The sequence below is a fragment of the Emydura macquarii genome, unplaced genomic scaffold, assembly GCF_026122565.2.
Source record: "Emydura macquarii macquarii isolate MOO-44397 ecotype Brisbane River unplaced genomic scaffold, CSIRO-AGI_Emac_v2 contig_1483, whole genome shotgun sequence".
NCBI lineage: Eukaryota > Metazoa > Chordata > Testudines > Chelidae > Emydura > Emydura macquarii.
Genome location: NW_027131620.1, coordinates 130,096 through 142,288, shown reverse-complemented (window position 1 = coordinate 142,288; position 12,193 = coordinate 130,096). Strand labels below are relative to the sequence as shown.

The following is a 12,193-nucleotide window of genomic DNA, read 5'->3' as shown; positions in this document are numbered from 1 at the left end:
GGCTTGCTGTGGCCCCACTTTAAAGGATAGCGTCAGAAGCCAGCTTCAGTGCTTGCAGTAGCAGCATCAGGAACAGCTAGCAATCAGGAGCAGCTAATGGGAGTTTTGCAAGGAAGTTCTCTGTGTGAAGGGAGGCATGGCTATATGACCCTTGAGGTGAGTTTGTTGTGTGCTTGATGCCTGATTGAAGTATATAGCATAGTTGGTTTGTGAATCCCTCTGCTGAGCCTAGCAGCCTGCTTAGGCTTTGATCCTTAATCCCTTTAGCTTCATTAATCCTTAACCAGGGGGCAGGGCTGCTCGTGCAGACCAGGGGTTTAAAATGATAGCTCCTACAGGAGCAGAAGGTGCTTGCGAAGAGGAGCAGCTCTGAGGTTTGTGAGGGAATGTGAGCGCTAGATACACCTGATAAACTGGCCCCCATTTAGAGAATGTTAATTTACCCATTTGCCTTGCCAAGCTAAGCTCCACTTAGTGGCCAAGTGGAGCTCTCAGAACTCTGCTGATTTCAGTTACCTGGCACTCCTCGACCACGTGTGGTGTTGTTTGATATGTGCTGCAGCTTGCATGGTCTCAAAGCCCCCATTAAACACCCTCCATGCTCCTGGCCCCTAAAAGCTACAGGAATAAAGACTGCAGGTAGAAGTCTAGCAGCAGAGTGGGGCTGTCCCGTTTATTGCACTGAATGTAGCATGTGTGATCACTGCTTTGTGGGCAGGTGGTGTATGTGTGAATTTGGGGTAAGGAGCTCATGGCCTCAGACAGAGTATGGGCTCTGGAGACCAGAGTGACTGAACTGAAGGAACCAAGATACCTAGCTGAGACTTTCCAGAACACAGAGTGGTCCCATTCCCACTCTTGACAGCCTCTGTGTTATTGAGGGAAGTCTTGGGGAAGAACAGCCAAGTGGAGTTTAAGGAACTGATCCCATAGCTGGGACTTTCCTTCCTGATGCTGTCATGGTATCCTCTCACTGCTAGAGCTACCTCTGTGGGGGAGGGAATCCTACTTATTAGGAAGAGACAGGTAATAGTAATGGGAGATTTGATTATTAGAAATATAGAGAACGGTGTTTCTGGTGACCAGAACTGCATGGTGAATTGCTTGCTGGGTGCAGAGGTTAGAGATTGCTTGAAACATCTAGACAGGCTGATGCAGTGTTGGGGAGAAGGTGGTAGGCATAGTATATGTAAGCACCCATGACATAAGGAAAGGCAGGGGAGAGGCCCTGGAGGCCAAATTTACATACAGGGCTAGTTATGCAGGCAGAACTGCAAGGATGAAACAGACACTAGTGTAGGGAGGAGGGTTTAGGTTTATTGGGAACTAGGGCACCTTTTGCCTAGAGAGCCTAGAGCAGTGGTTCCCAATCATTTCTTTGCTGTGGTCCACCTTGAGCTCCAGGAGTTCTTCCCCCTACCCCTGGCAAGCAGCTGCAGGAGGAAAGAGGAGTTGACTCATTGCTCACACAGGAGGGGAGGGGGGAAGTGAGGCAGAGAGCTCATCAGAAGGCAGCTTTCCACCCTTATTCTCATACTACTTCAAAACATTCTGCAGCACACCACTTGGGAAACACTGCTATAGAAGAAAGATGGGCTCCACCTAAATCAAAATGGAACCAGATTGCTGGCAACTGAATTAAAAAGGTTGTGGAGGAGTTTTAAACTAAGGGGTGGGGGAAAGCTGACAGGTATGGAGGAACACGTGGTTTGGACAGACATTGCTTAGAGAAGATCTATTAATGGGGATTCTCTATCTTCTAACAAAGAGGTGAGGATGGAAGTCGATAAAGTACAGGTAGGAACTGAAAACAAAGTCAAATGGATGAGAGTCACCTATACATACAGAATGATGTGATCTAGGTTAGCTGTTACCACTCAAGAAAAATCTTGAAGTTATTGGGGATAGTTCTCTGAAATCATCTGAACATGCAGTGGCAGTCAAAAGCTAATGTTCAGCCCTGTTAAAGGGATAGATAAGACAGTAAATATCAATTCCACTGTATAAATCTATGGTACACCGATACCTTGAATACTGTGTGCAGTGCTAGTCACCCATCTCAAATAAGATACTAGAAATGGAAAAAAAGGTGCAGAGAAGGACAACAAAAGTGGTTAAGCATATGGAACAGCTTCCATAAAAGGAGGGATTAAAAAGATTGGGCTTGTTCAGGTTGGAAACAAACAGTTAAGGGGGAAGGAATATGATAAAGGTCTATAGAATCATCATTGGTGTAGAAAAAGTGAATAAGGAAGTGTTTAGTCCTTCACATAACACAAGAACTAGGGGTCACCCAATGAAATTTATAGGCAGGTTTAAAAAACAAAATGAAGTACTTCACATAACTAACCTGTGGAACTCATGCCATGGATATTGTGAAGGCCAAAAGTATAACAGAATTAAAAAAAAAAACTAGTTAAGTTAATGGAGGATAGGTCCATCTATGGCTATTAGTTAGTATGGTCAGGGTGTCCCTAAACCTCCAACTGCCAGAAGTTGGACAACTCCAATTCACTCCAGAAGCATGGCGCTCAGAGCTGTGGCTCCCTGGGAGGCTGCTTCTCTGCTGCAGCTGGGCTCCCATCAGGCATGGGGATCATGGGGGTTGCTGCACCTAGGTGGCACAGAACTCAAAGCAGCTCAACCAGACCTCAATATTACAAGAGCCTCACAGATCCCCTTGTAATCTTTGGCACCTCCTCCTCCGCCCCCAAGGCAGTCATGGACCCCAGGTTGGGAACCACTGCCATATAGTAGCAGTAGACAGAGTAGTGCCTTATATATGTTGGGATCAGTGCTAGAACGTTTCTTCCAGCATATGCAGGCTTCTACAGCTATTGCATTAGGACAGCAGGGAAGAAAATAGCTGGAGTGAATGTAGTCTGAATCCAGGCATGCATGTTCCTGCAGCATAGCACCAACTAGGTCTACTTCCTTCTCACACAGGAACACTATCCCCCACCTCTTAGTTGAGAATTGCTTCTGAGGGGCACTCACCTCTGCTACAATAACTACTGCACGTCTTCAAAAGGCAGCAATGCTAACTCCCAGAGAGGCAGGCTATGGCATTGGTGCTCCTGCCATGTGCCACCTCTACAAGACCTCTGCTCTAGAGCAGGGGTGGGGAACCTTTTTGTTGCCAAGGGCCTGATGGTGAACCTTTTTGTTGCCAAGGGCCTGATGGTGGCCCTGGCGGCGGGCGGGGATTCGGCAGCAGGGGGGGGATTTGGCGGTGGCACAGTTACGTGTGGGGCGGTGCCCGCCACCGAAATGCCGCCGCCGTTTCCGCCTTTTCGGCGGCGCGGTTTTGCAGTGTCCGCAGGGTTCCGTGGGGCAGTAACCGCCTCCGGACTCCACCCGCCGCCGAAAATGGGCAGACGGCGGCAGGGTTTCAGCGGCAGGGTTTCGGCAGCGCGCACTTCCTGCCCGCCCGCGGGCCGGATCAAATGCTTTCGCGGGCCGGATCCGGCCCACGGGCCGGAGGTTCCCCACCCCTGCTCTAGAGCAACCACTACTCCCTGGGATTCAACATTTCTTTCAGTTGCATCCTTTCCCCCACTAATTTCATGTTAGTGTGGAAAAGCAATGGCACACAGCAAGGAAAGTTGATGGCTAGAGCTAAGTAACAATTTGCCCATTTATATCTGTTCCACCAATTTTACCATAGTAACATTACAGGAACTTGTTACTACATGGTGCTTGCTTCCTTGCTCACTGCTGTAAGTATAGTGCACAAGACTTAAAGAAGTGAGAACCATCCTGGCAGTTTTGTACATCTTGCATGATCTAGTTTCCTCAACTGCTACTGCTAAAGTGAGCAGCAGGCTGTGTCACACAAGTATAAAGAAGTCAATTCTTCACTGAAACTGCAGAAGATAAGTTTTCCTTTTTGTGCTATTCAGCAGGTGCTGGTGCGTTTAATTCTTGAACTCAGTGTAAACAGACATTGGAAGTTCAGGCCATTTAAGAGGCTGCATTCTAGCAAATACAGAACGGAAAGCAGGGTTTTTCTGGAAGAGGCACAGTCTCCTACAATTTCATTTTCATGGGAATCCCTTTCGCAAAGAGCTGTTGTCACTTCCTCTTATACCTGTAAAAAGACCATATTTGAAGTCACACTCCACCTCAGCAGCCTGCATTAATGATAAAGATACATGATGGGGTAAATGAGCCCCTAGGCAAAGGCAAGGTCAGCCTCCTCATTAGTAGCCCATGTGCCAATGGTGAAGTCTCCTTGTATGTTCCCAGGCTTGGGGTTAGCAGCACTGGCTGAACAGGGCTGACTTTCTACCAACCGTAGCACTATGGATCTTTGTCTGCCATGGCCTTAGAACAGGCTAAAAGGGAGCAGAAGGAAATGGGACAAACCAGATCAACAGAAAAATCTTAAAGGTAACAAGGCTGTTTACCTGGACTTGGATTTGAAATTCCCTCCTTTCCTGTGACGAGTTAAGCCCAAACGCTTCCGCTCTTCAAAAGAGGGGCTGCAGGGTGAGAGGTCAGTGAGACATAGCCACACTCCCTGAAATAGGATGCCATATATCCCACCACTCAGTTCATTTATTGCCCATTGGGTTTGTTCTTACCTGCCATAATTCAGCACTTCTCTGGTGCTGATTGGGAGCATATCCTTAGCCCAGAAAAGTATTCCTTTGCTCACCCTCTGCATTGCCCCCAGCCCATGCAAAAGGAGTAGTATCCCACTCACGCCACCTGCTCTCTTCCTGCCCCCAGACACCTGAAGTGGCCTTATGGAAGCAACACCTCTGGTCTGTGAGAGAACTGCTCCCCCCGCAAGATATTTAAGGCAGATAGAATGACTCCTGTATTAACCCTTCTCCTCCCCCTTCAATGCATCCTGAGCCCCTCTGCTGTCTGCAGCGGGTATCACTGGGGAAGATTCCCATGGATATGCAGGGAACAGAATGCCTTCATGACAGCCTGTGATGTTGAGCCAAGTTACCCAGCACGATACTGTTTTAGGGCCTTCCTGCTTGTGTTGGTGAGCTCCTCATCGAATACAGATGACTGTTTCTTCTGTTTCGGGCCTTAGAGAGTAAAGAGAGCCAAAGATTAGCAGGGCTTGATGTACAGAAACAGGGTCCCTGCTAAGGTCACAAGATCCACAACATTATTGGCATTGCTGTAGTGCCTAGCAAGTCAAGTCATGGACCAGTATCCCCTTGTGCTAGATGCTGTACAGATGCAGAACAAAAAGACTGGCCTAAGTCCCCCCCAGTGATGGGTGTGCGAATTGGGAACATACATTTTATGGACAGGTAATGGACTTTCCCCTTACTGCCTGCACCTGTGCAATGAGCATTAAGATAAATGCTAGCAGCAAAACACCCAGCAGTAAGCATCCTCTCAACTCTCACAAGCAGCACTCCCAAGCCATCCAGCTCTAAGGAGCAGCCATGTTGCAACTGGGAAATCAGTTAAAGTGTTCTGAGCTGTTTTTGTAGAGAACAGGTGCTCTTCTACCTCCTGCTGCTGAGGAAGGCTCATCTTCTGGGACAGCTCGAGCTCGTTTTGCTCGGCGGTTCCTCTTTGCCACCCTCTCTGCATACATCTGCGACTTCAGGATTTCAAATTGCGACCTCTCCTCTGGCTGGGAGAAAGAGAAATCTAAGTTTATAGCTATATGCCCCTGCATGGGGGAGTAGACAAAGCCAACCCAGGCCCCCTCCTCCTCCAGATCTCCTCACTCACTGTCATTTGGCCTTTTTTCTGAGTATCCTGCATAAATTTCTTCCTCTTCTTCTTTCCTCTCAATACCAAGTCAAACTCCTGAAGGGCTTTAGCTACTGGAAAGAGAAACAGACATGGAGTGAGGGAATACACAAGGTCCAAGAACAGAGTAGAATTTCAGACCCCAATCAGAGATGCAGGATTCGAATGGGCCCGTTGCTCCAAAACCAAAGATCTTCCACTTTCCAGGACTCACGTTTCTCTTTCTTCCTCTCCTCTTGGCTCTGGAACCAGCTCCGCTTAGGCCCCTCTTCCGCATTCGGTTCCCCTGCCTCCAGTCGTTTCTTTGCCTTGTTTATCTGTAGGACAGGTCCAAGCAAACAGCGAAGCTCATGGGCTTGCAGAGTGGTCACTACCCAGTCTGGGGAAGCTAGGGCAGGAAATAGCTCTCCCCATCTCAACACTGCATTTGTCCATAGAAGCCCCTGCTACCAGGGCATGGAGCCACAAGAGCCCCTGCTCACCTTCACTAAGTGACTGTGGGCACATTCCCCCCATCAAGAATGCCCTACCCTGGGCTAGGGGTTTTGCCCTGTCCAGAATAGCCAGCCCATACACATGGGAGTGAGTTCCCTGTATCTCGGCACCAAGCCCAGGCAGTAGGAGCAAGCTCTCGCTATGCTCACCTGCGCCTCCGACTGCTGCATCTCACGCTCCTCACGCTCTAGGCGCAGAACTGCATACACATCTTTCTCCAGTTTCTCAATCTTCTCCCGGAATTTCAGGATTACATCTGCAAACACCCAGTGGGGGCCAGAGAGAAAGACACACATCGTCCCTGTGAGAATTGCCTGCTGTTTAGCGCCCCTCATAGGACTCCTCGTCTGCAGCCCCCTCCCAACAAGACACTTACCCTGGGGGAGGATTCTGGCCTTCACTGGCATCTTGGCTGTCTTCACAATCTCCTTCAGCATCTTGCGCTCCTCCTCACCCACCAGAGAGACTGAGCGGCCAGCCCGACCAGCCCGTGCTGTCCGCCCCACCCGGTGCACATAGTGCTTGGTGGTGTTGGGCATGGTGAAGTTGATCACCTGGGGTGGGGACATGGGGTTAGCAGAGAAGCAAGGCGAAGGCCAGGCTCACTGGGCCACAAGGCTCAGATCCCCACACACTCACCGTTTTGACACCCTCAATGTCAAGTCCGCGGGCTGCAACATCTGTAGCCACCAAGACATCGATCTGCTCATCTTTAAAGCGCCTAAGCATAGAGAGAACATAAGCTGTTATGCAAGTAGTGGGCTCCCTCTCCAATTGCTGCAGAAGCCACCTTTCTCCCCCTCTGTGGTTACCCACTATGCTAGTACCTGAGGGCCTCCAGGCGCTGTGTCTGAGAGAGGTTCCCATGCAGCTCCCCCACCTGCAGACCCATCAGCCCCAGCAGGATGTGCATGCGGTGAGCCTGCTTCTTGGTCTGGGTGAAAAGCATCACATGGTCGGTGAAAGTTCGTGTCAGCAGAGCTGAAAGACAAAGTCTTGTCAGCAAGTAGCACAGACAGCTCCAGGGCTCATCCACCCAACTCCTCTTCCCACCCCACATTACTCACCTGACACAATTGCCTCTCTATCCCCTTCTCTGTTGGGACGGATCCGAATGAATTCCTGCCGCAGGAAAGGGGCTACATCTGTGTTGCTATTCACAAAAATCCGGACAGGATTCTTCAGGGAAACAGCGGCCAAATCCTTCACCTATCCAACAGTGGCATACCGTGGGTCTCTGGCACCCGGGGGACCAATACTTGTATTTGCACGCCCCGTCAGCAGCAGCGCCCTGCAGGGGATGGGGTCTGCGGGCCCATTTCCCATTTCCATTGTGGGGGTGGCGGGGAGCGGGAGTGACAGGGGCAGATGCCCCTGGGTCATCCAGCAGCGGATGAGGATGGGGGAAGAAGCTGCCTGACCCGAGTGGCCAGGGTCTCTATGGCTCCCTCATTGCACCAGCCTGGGGGCGGAAAGGCCAGGAAGACACTTGCTCTCCCCCCCAGCAGGATCTCTTGGGCCGCAAGCAGGTCTCAGCTGGGGTTGGCACCACCGCCTGGGATGCCAGCGCTGGGCGTATGATGCCACCCCCCGGCCAATGCTGGGGACATAACGCTACCCCACTAGACTACTTCTATCCAAATGAAGGAAAGGAAGCATCACTACACTCACTGAAAAAGAGGAAGTCTGTCCAAACCCTCCGTCCCCATCCTCCCGTCTGAAATGAACATGCCCCCTAGCAGGCTGCTTAGACCCCATCCTTACCTCATCTGTCATAGTGGCAGAGAACAGCATGGTCTGACGGTGGTGAGAGCATAGCTGAATTATCTCCTTCATCTGTTCCTCAAAGTATTCGTCCAACATCCTAGGAGAGGAGCAGGCAATGAGGCAGCTGGAGAAGATGTTGCTCTACCCATCAGCCCTGCTGAGCTGGTGCTCTAGGAGACAATGCAAACTTTCCTCTCACAGCAATGGGGAAGCCAGAAGCCAGTGCCTCATTCTCCACCACTCACCCAGCTTACCTGTCTGCTTCATCCAAGATCAGCACCTCAATGCTGTTCAGGTGGAAGGAGGGGCAGTTGTGGAGATGATCGATCAGGCGCCCTGGGGTGGCAATGAGAATGTCTGGCCCAGAACGCAGAGCTGCCTCCTGAGTCTTCACATCCAAGCCCCCTGTGATGGTGAAGACCCAGCAAGGACAATGAGATCCTGGAGCAGGATGTGATAGGGAGCCCCCAGCCCTGCATCCATTGGGGGCAAGAAACTCCTTTCAGTGAGTACCTCAGACACCAGATCCAAAAGTGACCCCTTGATTGTAGATATGCTCCATCCCCCAGATGCATTGGAGAAGCACAGGATACCACTCCAGGTTAAAGCATCATTGTGTATACATGACAGCAACAGATACACATTAGCCCTATAGTCTGACCAGCTCTAATCATGTGACTCTAGGTTCTCTTTGCCCCCCTCCCCCCACCCAATCCTTTAGAGTTGGGGGTTACTCAGAGCAGTTTGGAAGGGGATGGTGTTGCTCATACTCACCCACAGCAAGGCAGGTTGTGATGCTGCTGAACTGGGCCAGCTGCTTGGTGACAGAGTGCACCTGAATACCTAGCTCTCGTGTTGGCACCAGAACCAGCACCCGGGTCACTGGAGCCTGGCGAGGTTTATAGATCAAGCGCTCCAGAACAGGTAGTGTGAATGCAGCTGTTTTACCTGCAGAACAAAGGCATTAAGAATTAGCTTACCCCCAAAAACGTGATGCTTCCCTGAGCATCTCGGTCCTCACCCAGGCTCTTACCTGTCCCAGTGGCGGCACAAGCACAAATATCCTTCCCCAGCAGACCCACGGGGATACAGGCCTTCTGGATTGGGGTTGGCTGCTTGAAGCTCAGGGCTGTGATTGCCTTCCAAGAAAACAGAATAACTAGGCATCAGATAACAGAAAGGGAAATCTCAATGTGACCGGTGTAGTGGAAATCTCTGCTTGTTCTGCACTAGAAAACATTAATTCCCCCAGGGCTAGCACTCACATCCATTTCCTACACCATCTTCTGCTAGGAGGGACTGTGACTGCAGTAGCTGGGAGCTTCTCCCACAGCTAGTGCCTCCTAATGGGAGAGGCTGTGAACTCCTGCTCCCTTCCTTGCAATCTTTTCTGCAGACACTAAAATACCTTAATACCTTTAGTAGAGGGCGTGAGAGGTTCATGTCCTGGAATGACAAGCTATCATCGTACTGAGATGCATCTTCGAAAAATCTCTCTGCTTCCTGGAGGAAATAAAACCAAGAGCTGAAACATTTCCCAGCACACATTGCACTTCACGCTCCATCCTACTACACTACTGTTTGTGAAGAGGGGCGGGATTCTTTCGGATGCAAGGTGGTTGCTGGAGAAATGCTCAGTGTTATTCTGCCCTCCCCTGCCCTCCTGTGACACTCACCATCTCTCCTCCTTTCTTCCATCTCTTTCGATCCTTCACCTTGAGGGTATCTGAAGGGAAAGAGAGAGATGCTAAGCATTCAGTATCAGTTAAAAGCAACTTCAGCTAAGCCCTAATCAAGATATGTTTTCTGCACCCTAGCGTGCACCTGCCAGGGTTCAATCTCCTATCAGTCAGTCATTGATGGAGAGGCCTGTGAAACTGATTCCCAAGCAAACTGGGGCATCGTCAAGCAAGCTCCTTTCCCCACAGAAGGGACACATCTCTGATGGAAATGCTGGGAGTTGACACTCCAATTAGACCAGAGCAAAATCTAGAGGAACAATATTGCAGGGACCAGGGAGGAGGAGACATGCCAAATAAAGGAGATTCCTGCCCATCCCCCTTCCCTCCATGATGCCACTGGTGCCAGCTCTCATGAGATTCTCTTTTTCATTCTGCCAATGGCCCCCTACTAATTTCTTACTCCCAGCCCCTCCCCCACATCTTGTACCTACCTGCTTTGGTGAGGATACTCTCATCAGCTGAGGAATATTGGGACTCCATGTCCTCGTCCTCTTCCCCACTGCCTTCCTCACTTTCTTTCTCTTTGGTTTCATTCTCCTCCTTCTCGATGTCTTCCCCTTTCATCTTAACATGTTTAGCTTCCCTTTCCTAAAAGAAGATTAGATCAGTGGCCTGCAGAGTGCGTCAGGAAGACCCCAGCCAACCTCTAAACAGAAGTTTCCAAAGGTTTCCTTGTGGAAAAGGGGGTGGCAAGAAGGCAGAGTTCCCTTCTCTCTTTCCCCCTCCCCCGCAATGTGGAGGTCCTTCCAAGGGTTGGAGGTAGTAAGAGCTAAAAGCTTTTTTCCACCAATCACTGAGCATCACACTAACCTGGGTTTTCCTTTTTTTCCTCACTTTTTCAATCTTCTCATCCAGTGTTGTTGCTGCTCTCTGGGCAGGGCAAGACAGACAATTAGGGAGAGATGGGGGGAAATCTGTAAGAGCCAGCCACCAGCAGCAGCTCTGACACACAGAGATGCTGGCAAACAACAAAGGGAACAGAACAACATGATCATCATCGTTTATATGCAGGTCCCAAAAGTCTGTGAGGTGCTTGACAGAGAAGTGAGAGATGAATTGGTCCCTCTCTTAGAGAGCTTCCAGCCTAAACTCTGGGTGATACAAAGAGTGAGAGTAAAACAAAAGGTTGCGGGACTCTGGCATTTTGGGCCTATGTTGATGGTTTCCATTAGTTTGGATGCAGAAATGTGGGTGGTGGAATAGGCTCTGAGGGACATGAATGCTGTGACCCTGGTCACTCAACTGACATCTGGTTGCAATAAAAGTGAATGTTTAACAAAAATAAAAAAGGTAACCCATAAAGTTAAAGAGACAAAGTTATAAAACATCCAGGGATAGTATGCAGGTTATCGGGGGACACAGGGTGTGACTGGGAGTCAGGGGAGAACAACAAGGGATAAGCTGTGGTATCCTGGATGGGGGGTGATGGTGTGGGCGCTAAGAGATACAAGGGGATACCAGGGGATATTACTAAGTATGTGGGTTACATTGGGGGTGTTTTAACAAACAGAGTAAATAAGTCAATACAGAGTGGTGTGTCCCTCATTGAGTCCGTTGGTTTATCACTCACCGCGTCCGTTGGCATGTCCAGGAGACATATGCCAGGAGACCAGAGACAGGTTTGGGTGTGGAACTCTACCGCCTACCCATCCCAACCTCCGACCCCTTCGTTCTGTGATGGGAGAGACCTGCAAGCCTGTTTCATCGCCGAGGGAATGAGGATCAGCAGAGCCGCGAACACGCACGGTACAGAGAAGGCAGATCATTAACTGCTCTTCACCCGTCTCTGTTCAACGCACCGATCCAAGCAGCTGGAAGGCAACCCGTGCGCACGCCCTCCGCGCCCGCTCTCGGTGTGAGTAACCGGGCAGTCGCACACAGCCACCGGCCTGTCCAGACACGCGGGGGCAAGGCACACGCCCCGCAGCGCCATGCGAGGCTCCCCGGCAGCTCCCCTCGCTGCCTCTGGCAGGTGTCGGGAGCCGCCGCTGCCCGCTCCGGCCGTAACTCGGCCTCCCGCACGTACCTTCCCCCGGAGCTGGCGCAGCGCCTCATCCCAGGCGCCGTTCGCCGCGCCCGGGGCCTCCTTTTCTGCGAAGACGAAGCCGGCGCTGAAGTCCCCGCCGCGGGGTCTTTGCTGCCTCCGGCCCAGCGCGACCCGCGGCTCCTGCGGACGAGAAGGGCGTGAGGAGAGAGCGGGACCGGGAGCGGGCCCTGCCCGCGGCCTGGCTCCGGGGACCCGGCCCGGCCCGGCCCTGCCCTGCCCGCGGCGGCCCCTCACCTCCTCATCCGCGGAGTCCCCGGACTCGAGCTCCTCCGGCCCCGCGTCACCCTCCGCGAGGGTCGCCACCAGCCCGAGCCCCTGCAGCATGGCGCGCACGCGACCGCTGGCCCACTCTCACGTCACCGACCCCGCCGTCACGTCACGTCACGCCACGCCCCCCCGGCCGCCACTA

General features: G+C 51.4%; 1 protein-coding gene across 1 annotated transcript; it reads right to left on the bottom strand.

The window, feature by feature from the left end:
• Window positions 1-3,879: 3,879 nt before the first annotated feature.
• On the bottom strand, window positions 3,880-12,159 carry DDX27 (DEAD-box helicase 27). The gene is made up of 21 exons (XM_067553895.1): window positions 12,019-12,159; window positions 11,764-11,904; window positions 10,548-10,607; window positions 10,169-10,325; window positions 9,672-9,721; window positions 9,412-9,498; window positions 9,029-9,134; window positions 8,770-8,943; window positions 8,250-8,400; window positions 7,993-8,092; window positions 7,296-7,437; window positions 7,056-7,209; window positions 6,868-6,949; window positions 6,605-6,782; window positions 6,378-6,484; window positions 5,948-6,050; window positions 5,713-5,807; window positions 5,485-5,611; window positions 4,964-5,048; window positions 4,410-4,484; window positions 3,880-4,090 (listed from the first exon to the last, which is right to left on the bottom strand). The coding sequence occupies exons 1-21, from the start codon at window positions 12,106-12,108 to the stop codon at window positions 4,075-4,077; spliced, it is 2,280 nt and encodes a 759-aa protein (XP_067409996.1). The 5' UTR covers window positions 12,109-12,159; the 3' UTR covers window positions 3,880-4,074.
• Window positions 12,160-12,193: the final 34 nt, after the last annotated feature.

What these genes read in the sequence shown, in the direction of transcription:
- DDX27 (XM_067553895.1), bottom strand. Translation starts at nt 12,108, where the DNA reads ATGCTGCAGGGGCTCGGGCTGGTGGCGACCCTCGCGGAGGGTGACGCG. An exon ending in GAGTATCCTCACCAAAGCAG is followed by an intron (nt 9,722 to 10,168) that starts GTAGGTACAAGA and finishes CTTTCCCTTCAG; the next exon opens with ATACCCTCAAGGTGAAGGAT. An exon ending in TTGTGCCGCCACTGGGACAG is followed by an intron (nt 8,944 to 9,028) that starts GTAAGAGCCTGG and finishes TTTGTTCTGCAG; the next exon opens with GTAAAACAGCTGCATTCACA.